The sequence below is a fragment of the Mus caroli genome, chromosome 8, assembly GCF_900094665.2.
Source record: "Mus caroli chromosome 8, CAROLI_EIJ_v1.1, whole genome shotgun sequence".
NCBI classification, from domain to species: Eukaryota; Metazoa; Chordata; class Mammalia; order Rodentia; family Muridae; genus Mus; species Mus caroli.
The window spans coordinates 70,058,291-70,081,399 of record NC_034577.1 but is presented as its reverse complement, the minus strand read 5'-3'; the positions used below and the strand labels follow the sequence as shown (position 1 = coordinate 70,081,399).

The 23,109-nt window shown below is 45.1% G+C and overlaps 2 protein-coding genes across 6 annotated transcripts in view; one reads left to right on the top strand and one right to left on the bottom strand.

Moving 5' to 3' along the window:
* Slc10a7 (solute carrier family 10 member 7) overlaps positions 1–14,508 on the bottom strand; it is a 229,367-nt gene extending 214,859 nt beyond the window's left edge. For 3 of the 4 annotated variants that reach the window (XR_003837409.1, XM_021170488.1, XM_029480652.1), the window contains exons 1-2: positions 14,156–14,508; positions 7,640–7,722 (exon numbers count right to left, since the gene is read on the bottom strand). Coding sequence is in view for 3 of the 4 variants with exons in the window: in XM_021170488.1 (XP_021026147.1) it covers positions 7,640–7,722; positions 14,156–14,255 (183 nt within the window). In the remaining variant the exon portion in view is untranslated. The remainder of the gene's footprint in view (positions 1–7,639; positions 7,723–14,155) is intronic. The other variant, XM_029480653.1, reaches the window with a different exon arrangement.
* Positions 14,509–14,902: 394 nt separating this feature from the next.
* On the top strand, positions 14,903–18,538 carry LOC110299844 (RNA binding motif protein, X-linked-like-1). 2 transcript variants are annotated; one of them, XM_021169740.1, is made up of 2 exons: positions 14,903–15,032; positions 17,002–18,538. In XM_021169740.1, exon 2 carries the CDS (start codon positions 17,095–17,097, stop codon positions 18,259–18,261), a length of 1,167 nt encoding a protein of 388 aa, XP_021025399.1. In that variant the 5' UTR covers positions 14,903–15,032; positions 17,002–17,094; the 3' UTR covers positions 18,262–18,538. The 2 variants fall into 2 exon arrangements, with proteins under 2 accessions (XP_021025399.1, XP_021025398.1); XM_021169739.1 differs by having other exon boundaries at positions 16,956–18,538.
* Positions 18,539–23,109: the final 4,571 nt, after the last annotated feature.

The window sequence follows — 23,109 nt, the reverse complement described above, 5'->3', positions numbered from 1 at the left end:
AAACAAATGAACAAATGAATGGATAGAAAGAAAAAGAGTAGAAAAGGCCTAGTCATTCTTAAAAAGTCAGACAGAAAACAAATAGGAGAAAGAAGCAGCAAGCGAGGGTCAGTAAGATGGCTCTGCAGGTAAAAGGATTTCCTGCACATTCCTGGTGACCTGAATTGGATCCCTAGAGTCACAATGGAAAGACAGAATCAATGTCCATAGTCGCCCTGACTTCCACAGGCATGCTCCGATGCCCGCCCCTTGACATGCATCATATACAGGACAGTCATAATAAAATATATATCTTTGGATAAGACAAAAGGTTACAAGTGATCATTAGGCATATTCAAAGATGCCACAGACTCACTCGTTTTCATCGTCATGTTTCAAAATGTGCAGCAGACCCTCAGCCTCAAGGGCACTGTGACCTGATCAGTCTGTCTGTAAACAGTGGCTTGTGCCGACTCACCCACTGACTGCCTCAGTCACTTGTCCTTCAGCTCCCACCTCTACCTCCCTACCAGGAGTTGCACCAGTTCCTCCTTGGTCCAAGATGTATCTAAAAGCACGGATGGTTCTGGGAATCTGGGAATGCCTAGCTTACCAGAACCACACTAGATCCTTGGATAGACCGAAAAGAAAGCTAGGCATAGTCCAGTGAATCAGTCTTCAAAGTTACACTTTTACAAGGTCTGACACCAGCCCTTTACAGATGCTCACCACTTCTAAAAGCAGCTATGGTTCAGTGTGCTCAGAGGCTCCTGACAAATGTCAGATAACTTTTAGCCAGAATGCAACAAGTAAAACATTTGCACAGATCTGTGACGGGTGTTTCAAAAAGAATAAGTTGGGGATATACTGCAATAATAATGCAATCTCTTGGACAAAATTTTGTTTCTGATTAATTCTAAAGACAAGAGTGGGGCTGGAGAGATGGCTCAGCAGTTAGGAGCACTGACTGCTCTTCCAGAGGTCCTGAGTTCAATTCCCAGCAACCACATGGTGGCTCACAACCATCTGTAATGGGGATCCAATGTCCTGTTCTGGTGTGTCTGAAAACAGAATACAGTGCACTCACATTAAATAAATAAATAAATACATACATACATACATACATACATACATACATAAAAGTTTGAAGAAAAAAGACAAAAGTGGTTAGAAATATTCAATACATTATTTATTTGCCAGATTGCTTGCTTGCTTGTTTGTTGTTTTGAAACAAGGTCTCAAGTAGCTCAGGCTGGCCCCAAATTCTATAAACAATCAGACCAAGTCCTGATTCCCCAGCCCCTGTCACTGAGTAACTTCAGGAGGTGAAGTTCTCCTGGAAGTAGTCACGGGAGATATGCCTCCCCGCTCTCCTTCCTCACTGATGGAGACAGGCAGCCCCTGCCAAAGAGTCGCTCCCACACCACAATGATATCCAGCCTCACCACGGGCCAAAGCAATGGAAGAAGCCAACCACAGACTGAAGGTGATGAAATCGGGAGCCAAAGGAAATCAGTCTTCCCTTTAGATGGTGTATCCCGGGTGTCTGGCAGAGAGGTGTTTTTGGTTTTGTTTTTATAAAAGCTAGCACATGTGAAATAGGCTATCGTCTAATGGTTTTCACGATCTATTTATTAACGGTGTTGAGGGGGATGAAGGAGGAGATCTCACACTCTACCACAGGCACAAGTTATGGAGGAAGCTGGCAACTTGTTCCTTCATTCAAGAAATGCTAAACGGGGCTCAGAGAGGGACTCAGTAGGAGAGTTCCTGTCATTTATAGACAAGGCCTTGGGTTCTACTTCCTGGGCCCCCAACACCACACTGATGCAAGCACTGAGACCTGACTTTGATCCCCAGAACTCATCTTTAAAAGCTGGGCATGCTATCATGTGCTTGTAACCCCAGGCTGAGAGAGAAAAGACAAGCAGACCCCTAGGGTGGTACTGACCAGCCAGTTTAGTCTACTTGGTGAGTTCCAGACCAGTGGGACCTTGTCACAAAGTAAAGGGGGTGGGAGCTCAGAGACAATGGCTGAGGAATACCACCAGAAGTTGTCCTCTGGTCTACATACGCACACGAGGGCACACAAACATACATATGAACACATACATATAAAAACAAAGGAACAGAAAATACAGAGCATATAAGCCCTATAAACCCCCAAATACCATTATTCCATACTTATTTATGAGAATTTAAGGCCATATATTGGAATATACCACCATGATTCATTGAAAAATGGCTCTACGGGGCAGTTTGTTTAGTTACACACAATTCCACACTCCATAGCACACACTGCCGACAACAGGCCTCAGCGAGCAAGATATACTTCAAACCAGGACTCGGACTAGATTGCAGAAATATGTTAATCACACATCAATCCCTCGGCTAATGGAACTCCAAAGGTCATCATCAGTTTAGAGAAATAAAGAAAACGAGTGCGTTCCACCCAACTTGGGCCCAAGGCTAAATAAACTGGCCTTGTCACAATCTATTACAAGTTCTTCGATGCTGTAAGCTTGACGTTGGATTCATGGGCATGTGTCATTCAAGTATGAACATGTGCAGTGCCCAGCCCATGCACAGGCATCCCCTATCATTTTAGACATTTTTTTTTCCTTTTTGAGACAGTCTCTCACTGAGCCTGGAGCTTGCCATTTGAGGTGGACGACACCCTGGGATCCAGGTGACTCTGTTCCACAGGGCCACCCCAGCCCCTGCTTTGTGATGGTCTTCCATGATGTGAATGGCCTCCACACACACCCTGGCTGCGCAGAGCTGCCTGCCTCACTGTTTTCCCTGGCAGAAGGGGCTGAAGCCCAGATACGGTGAGTTTCCTCCCCTATGTTGTTCTGTCTGGAAGTTTTGGTCACAGAGATGCAATAGTAACTACTACATTGGCTAAACATAAAGTTAGAGTCAAATTCATTGTACTTCAATATAACATTTCCAAAATTTCAACAGGTTTTCAAAAATTAGAAACCAACAGTCATAAAACTGATGATTTAGCTTGTACTAGCATAGTGTTAGCATTTTGTCTAAGCTCCGCCCCACAGTTACCTGGCCAGGTGTGCCTGACTCACTATAAAAGGGGCTGCTTGCGGCACAGCCTCCCCCCTTCTTGCTCTTGCCTTCTTGCTCCTGCTCTGTCCTCTCACCCCTTTCCCTCCCCCTCATGTGCTCAGGACCGGCCTCTAGTCCTCTATTTACTCTCTCTGCCTTTCACTGTCTCCACTACCCTCTCAACTCCTCTCCCATGCCCTGAGTAAACTCTATTCTATACTATACCTTCCTGTGGACGAACTGTCGGAGGTACTCCCTTCCCCCACACCTGACTACACATCCACGAAAACATATTCCTCCTCTCCCTTATCTTTTTATCAACACAACACAACACAACACCTAGGATCCTTGCTGGGCTGCGGAGATGGGTCAGTGTGTACAGTGCCTGTTACAGAAGCATGAAGACCCGAGTTTGGATCCCCAGCACCTATGCAAAATACTGGGCATGGTAAGTCATGTGTGTGTGTGTGTGTGTGTGTGTGTGTGTGTGTGTGTATCTCCTAATACATGGAAGAAAGAGGTAAACAGGCAGATGCATGGTAAGTCGTGTGTGTGTGTGTGTGTGTGTGTGTGTGCATCTCCTAATACATGGAAGAAAGAGGTAAACAGGCAGATGCCTGGGGTGAACTTGGGTTCAGTGAGAAATTCTCCTTCAAAACCTAATGTGGAGAGCAACATAGAACACCAGACATTGGCTCCTGGCCTCCACATGCACATATGCCAACACACACACACACACACACACACACACACACACACGTCTAACAAATATATACACACAAAGTAAAATAAATAAATAAATAAGCTAATTTTAGATTGCACATCATTAAATCAATATATGAGTAACAGTTCATGAAATGTTCAATGTAAATCAAAGCTGAGTGGGACAAAGGCTTTCAGAAAGATGCAACTCACCATCTAAATGAACAAAAGCACACTATTCTAGGACCAAATAATAGAGAAAATAATGATCACAAAATCATAGTCAATTTAGGATTATCAAGTAAAAAATAAGTTACAAACCACTACTTCCTACTTCCTAACTGTTGGACTACCCGCGAAAACTTCGGGGCTTAGATGGTCTAGCATTATACACTTTGAAAGTGACTGACTGTTGTACAGTTTGAAAGGGTCTTTGATAGAGGAAATGGCTTTGAAGGCTACTCAGATAGCAAAATAAAGTACAGGATCAAAGCCTATCATCATTACACCCAAATTAGCTGGGTAAGGTCTAGGTGCTCAAAAAAGTCAGTCCTTAGAGAGTCACTGATAGCTGTGACATTCCTCCTTCCTCTGCTCTTACAATGCACCAAGTTGGTTGCTTTACAGAATAACATTAAGTAAGAAGCTAAGGAGTAAGAGATGTGAAGTCTCTTGACAGATTTCCCATGGCATAAATAACAGCTGTAGCCACTAAATGGATACCAGGGGACATAGTAAGGGCAATGTCTCAGGCAGAGGACTTCTGTCAGGCAGCAGCTCCACAAAGCATTAACCATGGCCAAGAGGAAGACCCCCAAGTCATTTCCGGCCTGGACCACAGAACAGCAAAGGCCATTTTGTATTCCCTGCGCCCACACTGAGAATCAGTTGTGGAACTCGGGTGTTCACAGAAAAAGCCAGTTCCCTCTAACAATGGTTACTTCTAACCAAGAACATTTCCAAAGGGTCTATAATTAACAGAATGGGAAGTACATCCTGTATCAATATCTTTAGGAAGGCAACTAATCAGCGAGAATATTTAGAATTGTTGGGGTGAAATCTATCTGTTGTAAACATTACACACTAAGAATGTGTATATCAAAAAAATGCAACCAATTAAAAGATTTATAGAAGGCCGATACCTTCAGAATGAAAGATTTGGTAACGTTCATCTCTCATGTTATTAACAAACAGCGTGACCAAAGAAGAAAGTACCTAAGTAACTTTAGTCGCTGAGTTTGTTTCCTATGGCTGTGATAAACACCATGCCCAGAAGCAGCTTGGGAGGGAAAGGGTTATCTCATCTATGCTTCCATGAAACTCAACTGGGAACCGCTAAGGCAGCATGGGAAAGCGGCTTACTGGCTTGCTCTTTTAGACCACCCATGCCCACCTGAGGTGACAGCCACAGTGGGCTAGACCTTCCCACGTTCGACCAGTAATCAAGAAATGCCCCCATAGACTTGCCGACACGCAGTCTGATGGAGAGAATACTTGAAACAAGGTTCCTTCTTTCCAGATGACTCTAGGTTTATGTCAAGTCAACAAAAAGTGACCAGCAAAATCTTCAGTCAGACCACACCAAAACACTCCCTATGACCCCGCAGTGTTCCTGGGCACATACCAAAGGATGCCATGTCCCAGCACAGATGTGTTTGCAAATCTATATCCACGTCAGCAAGGACTGGGTCATAGGCACCATTATCTACATGCGTGCCACACTGGGACTTCTCAGTCAAAATACCAAACAACTATCAGAATGCTGGGATGTGCTTGTCTAACAAGTAGTTTAGAGTTGTCAGAACAATATGACTAGATACCATAAGGTTTGTGTCAGGTTGACACACAGCGGCCATGAGCCTTAGGGACCTGAAGTCATATATCCCTGAAGAGCCTCGGGGCACTCAAGCAGAGCAGGCGCACTGCAGCCTTCTCCAGTTTAGGAAAAAATATGAGATGGGTTCATTAGTTCATTTCTAATGAACATATTCACACTGGGCGGTGGCTCACGTCTTTAATCCCAGCACTTGGAAGGCAGAGGCAGGTGGATTTCTGAATTCAAGGCCAGCCTGGTCTACAAAGTGAGTTCCAGGACAGCCAGAGCTATACAGAAAAACCCTGTCTAAAAAAAAAAAAAAAAAAAAAAAAAACAAAAAAAGAACATATTCACAATTTATGTTTACATATACCACTGTATATTACATATACATATATATATACATATATGTACATATATATATATATATATATGTACATACATATATATATACATATATGTAATATTACATATTACATATACCAAAAAAAATATTTGATTTTTGGTTCTTGTTGTTTTGTGTAGCTTGGGCTACCTCAGCATCCTAAATACAAGGTGTGGTGGTTTGAATGGCCCATAGGTGGGCTTTGAAGTTCCAAGTTTCAACTAAGCATGCCCAGTTAGCGCTCCGCCTCACAGCTGTTGTCTCAATATGTAAACTCTCAGCTACTGCACCAGCACCATGCCTGTCTGTCTGCTCTATCACCATGCCTGTCTGTTGCTCCAGCATCATGCCTGTCTGTCTGCTCCAGCACCATGCCTATCTGTCTGTCCGTCTGCCTGCCTGCTGCTCTAGCACCATGCCTACCTGTCTGGCCAAGTTCCTGACCTCACTGATAATGGACTCAGCCTCTGAAGCCAGAAGCAGCACCCACCCCCAGCTTACTTTTTTTTTTAATCAACGTACTTATTTACTTTACATCTTAAGCAAAGCTTTCCCTTTTCTTCTCGCCTCCCAGTCCCCTCCCCTCTGCCCCTTCTTAGTTAGGGTTTTACTGCTGTGAACAGACACCATGACCAAGGCAACTCTTATAAGGACAACAATTAATTGGAGCTGGCTTACAGGTTCAGAGGTTTAGTCCATTATCATCAAGGAAGGAACATGGTAACATCCAGGCACACATGGTACAGGAGGAGCTGAGAATTCCACATCTTCATCTGAAAGCTGCTAGCAGAATACTCCCTTCCAGGCAGCCCACACCCACAGTGACATACACACTCCAACAAGGTCACACCTACTCCAACATGGCCACTTCCTGGACCACGATTATACAAACCATCACAGTCCACATGCATGCTCTTTGGTGGAGCTTGGGGAATCCTGTGGAAGAGGGGGTGGAAGGATTGAAGGAGCCAAAGGAATCAAGGACACCACAAGAAAACCTACAGAATCAATTAACCTCAGGACTCAGAGACTGAACTGCCAACCAGGGAGCCTGCACAGGACTGACCTAGGTCCTCTACACCTGTGTTACAGTTGTGTAGCTTGGTATTCATGTGGAGCTCCTAACAGTGGGAGCAGGGGCTGTCACTGACTAAACTGCCTGCCTCTGGGACCCTTTCCCCACACTGAGCCGCTCATCTAGACTCCAGAGAAGAAGATGCAGCTAGTCTTCCTGGAACTTGATATCCCAAGGGAGTTGATATCCATGGGAGGCCTCCTTTTCTGAAGAGAAAGGAAGAGTGGATGGGAGAGGGGGGACTGGGAAAAGAGCAGAAAGTGTGGGTTCAAGTCCCACCTCGTGTCTGACTCGAACCCACAAAAGGAGGGAGGGGAAACTGTAGACGACGTGTAACGTTAATTAATCAATTAATTAATTAATTAAAATAAGAACTGGTCATCAAAAAACAAAAACAAAAAACTCAACAACACAACGGTCATTCTAATCCACGTCTTGGTCCTCCACCCTCCCGTGAAGTCTCCTGCATGCAGACACAGTGATGGTCCTGTCCCTATCCATGTCATCCTGTCAGTGGAGCCTCTGTCAGCAGCCTCACTCAAGGCCCCTGGAACTTCAGCACTCAGAACAAGCTCACATTTCTGCGCGGCTCCTCATGGGCCACAGGTGACAGTACCTCCGTTTTTAATGACAGTCCACTGTTGAAGAATATCGTTGCGACGGCAATGTAGGCCACAGTTATCTCTGGCTTCAGTGGTCCTGAGAAGAGAGCAGTGAGTTACTGTTAGAGTATCTGTAGCAGGTAAGTGGGTCTGAAAGAAGGCTCTCTAAGCCAGCAAAAACGACTCTCACCATGAGTGCTGTACCCTTGTGGCCCACTCCCCCTCGGGAAGCATCTTCCCTAAGATACTTCCTTACTGCAGAGAAGCTCTCAAGGTTAGCTTTCTGGTTCGGCACATGATTCTCCAACCACAAGAATGAAAGCGCTCACCCAGCACACCATCCAGATGTCCAGCCATGCCAGGAAACCTGAGTGCCACCGCTCTGGTGGTCAGCCATGAAGATGGCATGATTCATAGAGACCAGGAATTCTGCTAGGCATTCCTCGTAGGATAAAATAACGTCTGCAAACAAACTGTCCTGTACAAAATGTCAACAGTGCCCGGGCTGGGAAGCTGGGATATACATTATGTGGCTCTCTCTCCTGTACTGGATTCCTTCCTGAGAGTCTTATCCACACAGAATCTATGAGTGGGATCTGGATACCAAGATTGGGTCTTCCTGCAACAGAGTCGTTACCCAACAATTATGCTTGCTTGTGTGCTTGGCTTTACAGTACCTGGGTAAAACGCAGGCTCTCTCTCACACAAGCACTCTATCACGGAGCAAGTAGGCAGGCAGCCTCAGTGACTGGTATTCTAAAAGGGCTATTTGTATGCAGATACATAGTAAAGACAGGGCAAGGACTGGAATTATAAGACCACACCCTTCAGAAGGCCAAAAGTAAGCACCACTGGCTACAAGAAGCAAAGCAAGCAAGAGCCCCAGAGAACACCTTGTCTGTGGACTCTCGCCCACTGTGAGGGATAAATTCCTGTCACTGTGATGTGTTTCTTAGACAATGTGTTGCTACACTAGTTTGCTTCAAGTAAAATAACAGGATCATATCATATATATGAATGATGTATGTGAGATAGAGAGAGAGAGAGAGAGAGAGAGAGAGAGATAGGTATTTCACAATCATAGAATCCCAAGACCCTCTACCATATCTATTGATATTTTCAGCATATGGTTAGATGACCAAACTCTGAAAGAAATCACCATTTATTCACTCAACAAACACTTGTTAAGCCACCAATGTCTTAGATATTTATAAGGCAACAATGGGTAAAAAAGCTGGCATTAACACACAGCGTTTAGCTGAGACTGGGATAGCAGAGCTCCAAGAGACAAGCACGACAGGCATTCCAAACCGTGAGCACATCTGTCTCAACGGTGTCCTGGCACAAACAACAACTAGGGAGGTCAGTTAAGGAGCAGATTTTAAAGGCAAAACGTCTGACTCAGTTTAGAAGTAGATTGCTCCCAGAACTTCTATCTGAATTTTAAAAGTCATGTTATTTTTACTCCCATCCCCAGAGTCTCACTTTTCCTCAGACCCTATCCTTGTCCAGGCTGGCTCTGCCCAGTGGTGCCTCTAGAATCTCTAGTAAGGAAGAGTCAGACAGTCAGTGACATGGTCGCTAGCAAGACAGGGATGGCTCCAAAGACATGTGGACATAGTAACATGGCGTTGTTCCATTCAGTCACCCAATCTTGAATTTTCAATGTTTCAAATCCCAGAGACAAGTCACAATAACTTTTGTTATACTAGATGCAGATGATAATTCTAAATCAAGAAATGTAGTGGGGCTATTCCAAGATAACTTACAGGTTACAAGTCAAGGAGAAAGGGAGATTGGATTAAAGAGACACACAGGCAGCTCTCTGGAACTCTTCAGGACTAGAGGTCACCCAGGACAAAATAAAAGCTAGCTAGGCAAATACTTAAGAGGAATGAGCTGACACTAGGGTACAAATATGTCACTTTCCAAACTAATAATTATGTCTCCCAGGTCACCAAAACAATAAGATCCAGACCTTTATAAAGCTCAATAGTTGGTATTTTCCTTTATCTTTAAACAAATATGTAATGAACCCGCTGACACAAAAATAGGCCCCTAAGAAAATGAAGCCATTTTGACCTCTGCCTAGAAGCCGTTCTCTTCATTTTGTTGTTGCCCATTTGCTTTTTGAGACAGTGTCTCTCAATAAGAGCTCTGTCTGTCTTGGAACTCATTCTGTAGACTAGGCTGGCCTGCAACTGAGAGATCTACCTGCCTCTGCCTCCAGGCAATGGGATTGAAGGGGTGTGTCACCTGGCCTGCCTCACCCAGTCTTTTTAAAGGGAAGAAAGAAGGATCTCTTTTGTAATGCTAAAGAACTCCAGCAGCCCCAGAAGCCTCCACAAGCTCACCTCCAAGCACCAACTAAAACCGTCTAAGGGGGCGGGGCATGCACATCAGTTCCGTTGACGGTGGCTTGGGGAGGGGACTGCAAAGGAGCAATGAAGCTCCAGTACAGAGTCTCAGCTACAAAGCTGGGTTCCATACACAACATTGAGAAAACAAAACAAAATGAACGAAAAAAGCCCAAGTTCAGTCATCAAAGCATGAAACTAGATAAGGTGCTATACGTATTTTATTAGTAAAATGAAAAGAACCAAATACTTCACTTTAAAACGCTGGGGGGGGGGGGGGCTGGTGAGATGGCTCAGTGGGTAAGAGCACCCGACTGCTCTTCCGAAGGTCCAGAGTTCAAATCCCAGCAACCACATGGTGGCTTACAACCATCTGTAACGAGATCTGGCGCCCTCTTCTGGAGTGTCTGAAGACAGCTACAGTGTACTTACATATAATAAATAAATAAAAAATAATAATAAAAAATAAAACGCTGGGGGGTCTGGGGGTAGACCTTTAATCCCAGCACTTGGGAGCCAGCGGCAGGCAGATCTCTGTGAGCTCAAGGCCAGCCTGGTCTACAGAGTTCCTGAAAAGCCAAGGCTACAAAGAGACTCCATCTCTAAATAAGTAAATAAATAAATAGCCAGGAAGTGGTGGCACATGCCTTTAATCCCAGCACTTGGGAGGCAGAGGCAGGTGGATTTCTGAGTTCAAGGCCAGCCTGGTCTATAGTGAGTTCCAGGACAGCCAGGGATACACAGAGAAACCCTGGCTCAAAAAAAAAAAAAAAAAAGGAAAGTAACAATAATAAAAAATAAAAGGGCAGAGGCTAGGCATAGAGATGCATATTTTTAATCCCAGCATTTAGGAGTCAGAGGCAGGTGTATCTCCATGAGTTTGGGGCTAGCCTGGGCTACACAACAAGTTCCAGGGCAGCCAGAGCTAAATTAAATAAGACACTGTTCAAAAATAATTAAATTAACTAAATTAAATAAAATAAAAGAACATGTAGGAGCGTCTATTACTGTGTATGCATTTAAAAATTAGCATTCCTGGCCTGACAAGATGGGGTTTAGCGGGTATAGGTGCTTGTCAATCCACAGAACCATAAGAGAGAACTGATTCCTACAAGTTGTTTTCCCACCTCCATCTGCACCACACACACACACACAGACACACATACACACACACACACACACACACACACACACACAAAATTAATTAATTGATTAAACATCTTAAAATCACATTTCACATTTCCAGCCAGGTGTGGTGGCACACAGCTCCCTCTAATCTCAGCACTTGGGAGGCTGAAGCAGGCAGATCTCTCTTGAGTTGAGGCCAGTTGGGTCTATACAGCAAGTTCCAGGTCAGCCAGGGGTCTAGAGAGACCCTGTCCCAGTAAAACAAAAACAAAATTAAATCACCTTCCCATCATGCAGTAACTTCAAGAAGCGCTTTAGGGGACTATAAGAAGTACATGAGAGAAATATTTGCAGTGACACTTCTACTCTAGATCTTTAGTTGTTGTTGTTTAGAGGTGTGCTGAAAGTGTGGCTCGAGATTGTTTTGAGTTTTGTTTTTATTGAACAGGCTTTACAGGTCAGACCACCAGTTGAAATGGTCATGGAATATAAAGCTCTCAACCAACCTAACAACCTACACAGAAAATTCCAGTCATTTGACTCTTCTTTTTTTTTTTTTAAAGATTTATTTATTAATTATAATATAGTAAGTACACTGTAGCTGTCTTCAGACACACCAGACGAGAGAGTCAGATCTCGTTTCGGATGGTTATGAGCCACCATGTGGTTGCTGGGATTTGAACTCCTGACCTTTAGAAGAGCAGTCAGGTGCTCTTACCCACTGAGCCATCTCACCAGCCCCATCTGACTCTTCTTAAGACAAGTAATTTTTATACAGGAAGGGCCCTAGAAGAAACACAGGAAGAGTTGTTGTCTAACATTTAGCTAATTAGAGTACAGAAATGTTTTTATTCCAGAGCCTTTTATCTCTTTATAGTGATCTCTCTCTCTCTCTTTCTCACTCTCTCTCTCTGTTTCTACCAAAACTATTATTATAGGTATTTGTCACCTATAATATTTGTTATTATAAAAGAGAAAGCCCTGGTTTCCATGGTTCCCTAACTAACCTCTGATGTGGTCAGGCCTCAACATCTACAAAACCAGCACTGGGGGTTGGGGGTGGGATGGGGGTGTGGTTACAGGTAGGACATGTGCTTAACATGTGTATGCCGAGACCCTGTGTTCACACCCCAATAATCTAATCAAAACATAAAGTGGCATGCTGATTTAAATTATTTTATGTTACTTCTAGCTGGAAATATTTATTCTGCTCCTACTTTTTAGATTTTTATTTATTTACTTGTTTGTTTATTGATTTATTTGTTTGGGGAGTTTCCAGATAGAGTTTCTCTGTGTAGCCCTGGCTGTCCTCTATAGACCAGGCTGGCCTTGAACTCAGAGATCTGCCTCCTGGGTGCTGGGATTAAAGTTGTACACCACCCCCATGAAGGAAAAAAAAAAAAAAACTATAAGACACAATAGTGTAAAAAAGTTCAATAAGCAGAATCTAAGAGAACAACTGAGCTCACAGAGTCCATCTTGTATCTGCCAGAACAAGAAACCCTAGGGAACTGATTCACCATCAGCAAACTTCCTGTCCACTCAGCACTGGGGAAGGCAAGGGAAAAGACATTCGGCAAACCCAGACATGCGGGGCTATAGGCCACACAAGTCAGCAGGAACTCCATCTCAATGCTGAGCAGAGATCTAACCTCACTATAGCCAGTACAGTGGAGCATTGTGAGTAGCCTCAAAGACAGGAGAATGTCACTTCTCCCAGCTCCAGGAACAAGAGATTCCCCCTTCATTTGACTGAACTCAAAATCCCAACTTAACAGTTTCCCAAAGGCTCACAGAAAGGTTTTTTCTAAAACTAACTGGTAACTATACATACTCTATGTTGCATTTAAAAATTTAAAATATGTTAAACTTAAAAGGGAAAAAATTAAATATAGAAAGCTTTCCTATCGAAATCACTGTTTAAATAATTCAATCCAAACGATTCCAGAAGTTACTTCTAAATGGAGAAACTAGGGCTGGGGAAAGAAAAAACACTATTCAGAGAGATCATCCGTTCACTTCTGTAAGGTTTTAATAAGAAGGTAAAGTTTCAAATATCCACATGGGCACCTCCTACTTGGGAAAGACTGTGTGCTCTCTTCTGTCCTTATTTGGGTCCATTGCATGATTGATAAATTCGATCTGCCAATAAGCTTGGAACCTAACACATGAGGTCAAAAACATATGAACTGAAGAAACTCAATTAATATCTATGAAAAGCAGAACAAGGTTGTCTGAAGGTGGGGGAGAGGGTATAAAACGCCAGTGACACGTCCCATGTTCCCACCAGTGTCCACAGGTCACATTACAAAGCTCCTACTATTCAGAGATTGGAGCGGAGGTTTTAACCCATCCACACTTCCCTGCCAAAACATACAGTGTGCATAGTCTGCAACTGTTGGACGGCTGCTGTAGTAACGGCAGCCCAGCAGCACACGGAAGTAGTGTCCCGTAAGGAAAGAGTGCAACGTGTCAGTACAATTGGGAGTTTTGGACTGTCAGCAACTAAGGCACACTAAAAATTGAAGTTTGGAGCAAGAGTATCCTTTTTTCCTTTTTCTCCTGCCCCCCGCCCCCGCCAATAATCTCCCCCGAACCCCTTTCTCTCCAACAGACTTTTTTTTTTTAAAGGGAGGGGGGCCAAAAGGGAGGAGTCGGAAATAGACTGGATAATGAGGTCTACTCCAGGATAGATAAAGAACTCCTGGCAACCTACAGTCCCTTGAGATGGGATGCTACTAAGAACGAGAGGAGTAACTTTCAGTTTCCGTAACCTCACTCCGGCACTGAGCAGAAGTCATTGATTGCCCACAGGAAAGGCGACCTGCACTCCCATTCCCCTGCCCCATTCCTAATTCCCTCCTGGGCTAGCAAGTGAGAAGAACCTGCTAAAAGCCCCCTCTCTCTCCCGCACAGCGGGTTGGTTACGGCGCTGCGAGACAGAGGGCTGTGCCGCAGCCAGGGCGGCCGCTCCTCCCGGGGACTCGCCGACGAGTTCAGAAGTGGGAGCCGGCACGCTGCAGCCGGCGGAGGTGCGGCACTTACCCCCGTTCACTCCGACCGACGGCTCGAGCTTAGCGGCGCCGATCGCCACCACTATCCCGACCATGAACCATTCTTTCCTCGCCCTCTCCAGCAGCCTCATATTTGTTAGGGCGGGTGGGTTTTGTTTATTTGTTTGGCTGGCTTGCTTTCCAAACTGCGATCCCTAAATCCCCGGGGCGTCTCCACACTTTCCTCGATCCCTCCAGACATGCAGCAGAGCAAGTCAAATTGCCACTCGTAAACTAAAGACCGAGGGGTGGCTCGGGCGGCTCCGAGGCGGGCTGGGAGTAGTAGTACCCAGTGACAGAAAAGCCTCGCTGAGCGCCGCCATCACTACCACGCACCTCAGAATAGACGCGCACTCCCGCCGAGGACCAGGGCGCAGGGGACGTAAAACGGAGGCACACCAGGAGCACGCAAGTGAGACGAGTCACGGGCTGCACTAACAGGATCTCGCCGCCGTGCATACATGGCCAAGCTTGGGGAGGCCCGCAGTGGGAGAGAGGGATGAGGCGCCCCAGACGCCCAGCCTCATCATGGGTGTCGCTGCAGTAAAGCTATATTGACGGCGGCCGGAGCCCCGAGACATGCCTTGCAGAGAGCGTCTCTCACTCTGCCCTGAGCCCGAGAGAACCGCGGCGTGCGCTGGGCCGGTACCGGGCTGCGCCGTGGCGACGGCTGCGCGCGCCAGTGCCCGCTATGTCTATGCGCGTACACTCGAGACATTACGGCGACGGCCGACGTCGCGTTGACGTTGCGCGGGGGGAGGGGAAGCCATTCGCGGCCTCTGGTTCTCGGCGGGAGCGGCGGCGGCAGACGCGTGTGGCGACCGGCGCGGGAAAGCGGCTTCCTAGTTGGGGAAGCGTTAGCCCCGTGGGTAGGTTGAAAATCGGTGGCCGAGCAGACGTCCGGGACGGCAGGGCCCCCGCCTTCCCGCAGCGGCGGCGGCGGGAAGGCGGGGAAGGCGAGCTGGGCCTTCCCGCCAGGTCGGTGGCCTGCCCGGGCCTTTCTGCCCGACCGCCTCCGCGGCCAAAACCCGCCTCGGGAGTGGGGAGGACGGCCGGGATGGGGCAAATCTTCCCTGGGGGGCGGTGAGAGAGCGACCCAGGCTCCTCCCCACCCGTGTGCCGCGCGTGGGCGGGCGATTCCGGAGGCCGCGTGGTGCGGGCCTTTGCCTGACCCCGAACCACTAAAGCAACAGGACAACTGAGAGGGGGCCAGGAACTCAGAACAAAAGCAGTGAGGGCCAGATCCAGGGTGGAGGGTCTGATGTCCGCCCCCTCCCCCAACCCTCGGTTTCTTGCATTGCATTTTGGCGAATCTATGACATAGTTTCACGAATGGTCTTCCGAGCATCAACCCTTCCTCTTTATGCACCCAAAGAAAGAAAGGAACAAAGTATTGTGGGACATTTTGAAGCAGCCTGGTATCAGCTACTTGAATAGTTTACTATGGAACGTAACGTTCGAAAGAGATTGTACCAGACTTTCATTCTGAATGCATTCAAAGCTTGAAAGAGACTCGGCGTGCAATTTGCTCTATTTAACTTTATCTTGCTGACATGACTCGCTATCCAAAAACTAAGCTGCTTTAAGCAGTTGTGCTATCAGTTCTCAGTTGCACAGCCCCCACTGCCCGGTAATTACGCATCGGGCAGCATGAAGAAAAGCTAATCTCAAGATAAAAAGAACTTAATAGGGAGACATTAAACAATTTACCAGGCAAAAGAAGTACACGAAATGTGATAAAGGCTTATTATAAGACAGTCACAGGTAAGTGGAGTTCTAGGAAGTAAAATTTATAACATAATTTTCTTCAGTAATTTTGCCTGGTTCAAAAGGAAAAAAATCTGCCTCAGTCATCGAATACTCAAAAGGTCATCACAGATAGTGCTGCTTAAGTAAGGCTGCTCACAGAGTCTTTCTAGAGATTTTGACCTGTTTAGAACAAAATCTTAATTCATAGAATATTTTAACCGTAGTTCTTTGTGAATTGTATTGTCGAGGACTGTATTAGTTTGCTAGGGCTGCTATAACAAATAGCCCCCTCCCCGAGTTAGCTGTACTCAGACAATAGACATGTTGTTTTACTGTTGCAGAATAAGGAAATTCAAAATGGAGATATTGGAGGGCCATGTGTTCTAAAGGCTCTTTCCCGCTTCTGTGGCTGTTAATATTCCATGGCTTCCTTGATTTAGGTTCTGATGCTCCAGTCTCCCTGGTTAGGCATCACATCTCCCTCCATATGTTTCAAGTGGCTGCTCTCTGCATCCTTGAGCATTCATTACCTTTTTTCTGTGTGTATCTTTAAAAGATACTTGTCCTTAGATTTAAAGCCTAACCAGATAGCCCAGAATAATGGGTCATATTCATTTAGATTAATTTTATGAGCCTATATCCTTTCTCCAACTTAACTGGATACCATCCCCTGTAAAAGACATGTTTTCCCATGACCTCAGAACCTGACTTGTAGAAATCCCATGTTTATAGGTATGAGAAGCTGCAGTTCTTCAATATGAAGGTGTGCAGGTGAAGTGTAAGCACCACGTAGGGTGGAAACAGGAACTGGATTGAGTTATCTATAAGCCAAAGTATTCTAAGAATTACTGACAACCACTGGAAGCTAGGAGGGAGTCATGGTACAGATTTTTGTTAAGGCTTCTGGTAGAAACGTACCTTCATACTTCGTGACTTCCTGAACTGTAAGAAAATCAATGTTTTATAGCACACCTCCCACCCCCAGCCCTTTCGCAATGCATTGTTACAGCAGCCTGAGGAAACTAATACAATAATATTCACAGGTGCTCGTGTGCAGTAGTCCTAGTGGCTTTTCTGTTCTGTTCTGAGACCCAGCAGCTGTCACCGGAAGGCCGATTTGGTGAGCTTGTAGGAGGAGCTTGAGACCTTCACATCCCCTCCGACTCTCAGCTGGAAGGCAAGATGGTTGAAGCAGATCGCCCAGGAAAGCTCTTCATTGGTGGGCTTAATACAGAAACAAATGAGAAAGCCCTTGAAGCGGTATTTGGCAAGTATGGACGAATAGTGGAAATACTTTTGATGAAAGACCGGGAAACCAACAAATCAAGAGGATTTGCTTTTGTTACCTTCGAAAGCCCAGCAGATGCTAAAGATGCAGCTAGAGATATGAATGGAAAGTCCTTGGATGGAAAAGCCATCAAGGTGGAGCAAGCCACCAAACCATCTTTTGAAAGTGGCAGGCGTGGACCACCTCCACCTCCAAGAAGCAGAGGCCCTCCCAGAGGTCTTCGAGGAGGAAGTGGAGGAACTAGGGGACCCCCTTCACGTGGAGGATACATGGATGATGGTGGTTATTCCATGAACTTTAACATGAGTTCTTCCAGGGGACCACTTCCAGTAAAGAGAGGACCACCACCACGAAGCGGGGGTCCCCCTCCTAAAAGATCAACACCTTCCGGACCAGTTCGAAGCAGCAGTGGAATGGGCGGAAGAACACCAGTGTCCCGTGGAAGAGATAGCTACGGGGGTCCACCACGAAGGGAACCCCTGCCATCTCGCAGAGATGTTTATTTGTCCCCAAGAGATGATGGATATTCTACAAAAGACAGCTATTCAAGCAGAGATTACCCAAGCTCCCGAGACACCAGAGATTATGCACCGCCACCAAGAGATTATACTTACCGTGATTACAGTCATTCCAGTTCCCGTGATGACTACCCATCAAGAGGCTACGGTGATAGAGATGGATATGGTCGGGATCGCGATTATTCAGATCATCCAAGTGGAGGTTCCTACAGAGATTCATACGAGAGTTATGGAAACTCACGCAGTGCACCCCCTACACGAGGGCCACCACCATCTTATGGAGGAAGCAGTCGCTATGATGATTACAGCAGCTCACGTGATGGCTACGGTGGAAGTCGAGACAGTTACTCAAGCAGCAGAAGTGATCTCTACTCAAGTGGCCGTGATCGAGTTGGCAGACAAGAACGAGGGCTTCCCCCTTCTATGGAAAGGGGGTACCCTCCTCCACGTGATTCCTACAGCAGTTCAAGCCGAGGAGCGCCAAGAGGAGGTGGCCGTGGAGGGAGCCGATCTGATAGAGGGGGAGGCAGAAGCAGATATTAGAAACAAATAAGACTTTGGATCAAGGTCTCCATGCAAAGAAACAAAAGATGGGAAGTCTTCTGTCATAACCACCCAAGGACTACTAAAAGAGAAGTTGTGTTACCTTTTTAAATTTTCTGTTTTAAGTTCCCCTTCATTTTTGTGTTCTTGTGAGGAAAAAGTAAAACATGATTAATTTTGATATTATGAATTGCTTTCAACAAGCAAATGTTAAATGTGTAAGACTTGACTTGTACTAGTGTTGTAATTTTCCAAGTAAAAGTGTTCCTAAAGGCAATTTTCTGTCTTGATTTCTCCCCCCACCCCCAATAAATGAGGTCAGCAATTTTAAGAGCTTTGAGGAACCATCTAGATAGTATTTGGTCCCTGGAAAATTCACTCAGCCTTCCAATACAGGTAAGCTAATTCTAGTAGAGGGTGGTAGTGGTGTGTTACTTTTAGGATCTCAGGGTGTCTCTTCTAACTCAAGTCTGAGTGTCAAAATCTGAGATGAGGTACCTAGAAAAAGCTGCTCACCCAGAAACAAGAAAGGAAATGCATAAAGCTAACTTTTTTTCTCTGCTGACATTTCTCTCTCTTTCAAAAGCATTCCCTTTCCCTCTGGGTTGGACTTTGTTTCTTTTTTTTGTTATTATTTTTTGATACAGGGTTTCTCTGTGTAGCCTTGGTCACCCTAGAATTCACTCTGTAGACTAGGCTGGCCTTGAAGTAGATCCACCTGAACTAAATCCTGAGTGCTGAAGTTAAACACATGGCCCACCATGCCCAACTTCTCTCCTCCATCTTAGGTGTTGGTTTTTTTTTTAATAACTTATTTTATGTGTATTGGTAACTGCAAATGTGTTGGATCTCCTGGAACTGGGGTTACAGATGGTTGTGAGCTGCCATGTGGGTGCTGGAAATTGGGTGCTCTTAACCACTTCCAGCCTCCCAATGTCTGTCTGTGTGTGTGTGAGTGAGTGAGTGTGCACGCGCTTGCGTGTACAAGTTTATGTGCATAACTTGTTTGTAGGTGTTTGTGGAAACCAGAAAAAGGGTGATAGAGTTTTACTCCATAGCCTGGGCTGCAGTGATCCTCCTGCCACATCTCCCCAGGGCTAAGATTCTAGGTATGTACGATCACTCCAGGCTGTTGTTTCGGGGCTTTTCTCTTGCACCAGCTCATCTACATTCACGCAAAACTGGACACACAGAAAAAGGAAGACAAGAGTTGGAATTGTTTACTCAGTAAATATTCCTTTGGTTCCTCATACCAAAATACCTCTAATTAGGACTGGCGATGTAGCCCTGCTGGTAGAATGCTTGCCTAACATGCATGACATCCTGAGTTCAATCAGCAATAGCACATAAATGAGTGTGAACTGAGTATGGTGTAACCCTAGCACTTGGAAGGTTGGGGTGAGCGGATCAGAAGTTTAAGGCTAGCTTCAGCTACATAGAACCCTGCCAGGAAGGAAGGAAGGAAAAGAAAAGATCCTGAGATTAAAGTTTTAGTTTGTCTCAGAAAGTTTGTCTTATGGTTCTGAAATCCAAGAACATAGTACCAGTATGTGGCCACTGTCTCATGCTGCATCTGAAGATGCCGTGTAGGTTAAAGGCTCTGGCCAGCATTACTGCCCCAATCTGCTGATTGTAGTTCCCGTCCCAGCAACTCACTTAAGGGATTTGGGCCTTGTTTTCATACAGTTTAAGAAGACAAATACAAACCCAAGTATTTGTTAGTTTAGTGGAAAAACTGTACCTCTATGCCTGCCATGTGTGGGTGCTGAGAATCCGGTAGTAAAGCTGACGTTGGGGAGTTTATGTAATAAAAACTAAATGCAGGCTGGGGAGGTTGCTTGGTGGTTTGCTGTTCAGGATCAGAGTAACCAAAAACCTAAGTAAATGGGTGAGAGGTATGGCTGTCTGCATGTGATTCCATTGCTTGTGGGTGGACAGGGAGCCATTCCTGGGGCAAACTGCCCGGCTGGACTAGCCAAATCCGAGAGCCCTCAGTACAACAGCTACCCTCCGAGTGGACAGCAATTGAGGGAGACACCCAGAATCAACCTCTGGCCTACACAAACAGGCAATCCTGCATACGACACACAATTAAATGTCATCAAGTTGTGGTTTGTGGAAAGAACAAGATATTAAGAGTCATCATAACTGCAGAAAGCATTCCTGAGACCTGGTGGATGGACAGGTATGTAGGAGAACTCGCAGGTAAGGAGAAGCTTGACTTAGGAAACTCAAAAGAATTCTATGACTAAACTAGCCAGGGATGGGAAGGGCTTGTGGAGACCTGGTAGGATACAGATAGTGTGAAAGCTTAAATTACAAAGGGTTTGGGTTATGTTGGCAGATACTATAAAAATTAAAACTTGGCAGCCTGGTCTACAAAGTGAATTCCAGGACGGCCAGGCTTATACAGAGAAACCCTGTCTCAAAAAAAAAAAAGAAAAAGAAAACTTGGTGGATGTTAAGCCAGCACATAGCATGCCTAGTTTTGCTGAAATCATGCAGAAGTCATCCAGCCTAGACAGATAATTCAAGCTCGGATCTTGAAGCAGCGGTTAGTGCAAGAATTGCTAGTATACACAGGGACACTCAAGTAGCCCCTCACCACCTGGAGGGATGCGAAAGTGACAAGTCAAACCTCTCCAGGAATTTGGAGCATGTAAGCAGTTGCCCACAGGTGAATAAAAAGACCTTCAGTCACAGCCAGGTGTGGTGGCACACGCCTTTATTTCCAGCACTTGAGAGGCAGAGGCAGGCGGATTTCTGAGTTCGAGGCCAGTCTGGTCTACAAAGTGAGTTCCAGGACAGCCATGACTACACAGAGAAACCCTGTCTCGAGAAACCAAAAAAAAAAAAAAAAAAGACCTTCAGTCGCATGTAGTGTTTCACCCAAGTTAGCAATGGGACTTTTCTGTAGGTTGTGGAAACATACATAGTTATCTAGATGCTAGATTCTAAAGGATAGCAGGTGCCTACTTTGTAAGCTTTGGTTTTGACCTGTGTGCATGTACTAGGGATAAGTGTGTGGCTTCACACACCAGAAGGCAAACCCCACCACTCCCCTTTATTCCAGCCCACTTTTATGTATCTGCCTTTTATAATTTTCTCATTAAGTGGCTCAGGCAGTCGCTTGAGCTTGGAGTCCTGCTCTCAGCCTCCTGAGTAGCTAGGATTACAGCTCTGTGCCACCAGGCCAGTGTACTCTTTAAACTTTATCTTACACTAGATATTTCACTTCTTTGAGTATAGTTCCTTTTTTTATAAAAAATATAAGCAATTATTGCCAAAACCAAATAAGCCTGAGCCATTATATTTGATACTCTTACATTTGATAAAATGGTAATAGGAATTCTATTTCCTGGGCCTGGTATTAAGTAACACTGCATGTGCACTTTCTTAAACAGAATAAATAAATGGCCACACATTCATGTATTTAGCCAATATTTGTTGAGTGTCTGCTGTGCAGTAGACACTAGTATAAACACTGCAAGGTGAGAGACAAGACATGATTCAGTTTTCCTTGAATATTCTAGATGTAACAGAAAAGTAACAAGCAGTACTAAGGCCATAGTTTTTTCTTTGTTTTGTTTTTTTTATAAAAAGGGTATGATTTTGCAGTCTATCAGTTTGGGCTGCTATATGAAAGTAGCATAGACTGGGTGACTTAAACAATAAACATTTACATCTTGTACTGGGGAAGTATGAGATCAAGGTGCCCATAGAACTTTCTCAAAGAGGCTTCCACCTTCTGGTTTGCAAGTGAGCATTTTGCTATGTTCTCATATAACAGAATGAAGAAAAGCAAGTGTCTGCACCTCTTTCTCAGACAGTTGCACTTTAATGACCAACTCGTGTCCAAAGCCCATCATCTCAATACCACCACACTGGGGAGCCATGATCTAAAGATGCCAGTTTGAGAAGGGGTTCACAAATATCTAGTTAATAATAGCCCTGAGACAAGCCCACCATGATTGATATATATCAGGTGAGTACTTGAGATAGACTGTAGAGTTTGTGAAACCCCAAAGTAGCAATGGCTTTGTCATGTGTATTGCCTTACTATTGACACTGGAACAAATCACTACAAAATTAGTGTCTCCAGGCTCAACCTGCCATCAGGGCTGTGTCTTTCTGAAGACTCCTGCAAAGAATTGCTGTTACAGATGTCTGCATTCCTAGGTGCTCTGCCGTTCCAGCTTCATAGTCAGCCATGACCACTGAATCTTTCTTGGGTGGAATCAGTCTGGCTCTTATTCTCTAGCAACTTGCTTTCATTTAGTTGGTTGGTTGGTTGGTTGGCTGACTGGCTAGCCGGTTTGGGTTTTGTTGTTTATTTGTGTGTGTGTATGTGCATCTGTGTAAGTATAGGTAGGTAGGAAAGGAAAGGAAAGGAAAGGAAAGGAAAGGAAAGGAAAGGAAAGGAAAGGAAAGGAAAGGAAAGGAAAGGAAAGGAAAGGAAGAAAGAAAGATACGTAAGTAGGAGGTAGATAGATAGATAGATAGATAGATAGATAGATAGATAGATAGATAGGAAGGATGGTGAGACAAGGTCTCTGTAGTCTTGGCTGTCCTGGAGCTTGCTATGTAGACTAGCCTTGAATTTACTGAGATCCTCCTGCTCTTGCATCCTAAGAGCTGGGGTTAAAGGTGTGCATTACCATGCTCAACCCTTCTCATGATTTTGGTGTTATGGGTACATGAGTTTCCCAAAGGACATATTACTAAAGTTCTAGCCTTCAGTACTTACAAATGTGACCTGATTTGTAATTAAGCTCCACATGGGTGTTTGAGTCAAAATGAAGGCATTGAACACACATGAAGGGGAGACATTTTGAAGACACAGAAAGT

Bases quoted from the DNA above. Each gene is read 5' to 3' on its own strand.
- LOC110299844 (XM_021169740.1), top strand. From the start codon at position 17,095: ATGGTTGAAGCAGATCGCCCAGGAAAGCTCTTCATTGGTGGGCTTAAT.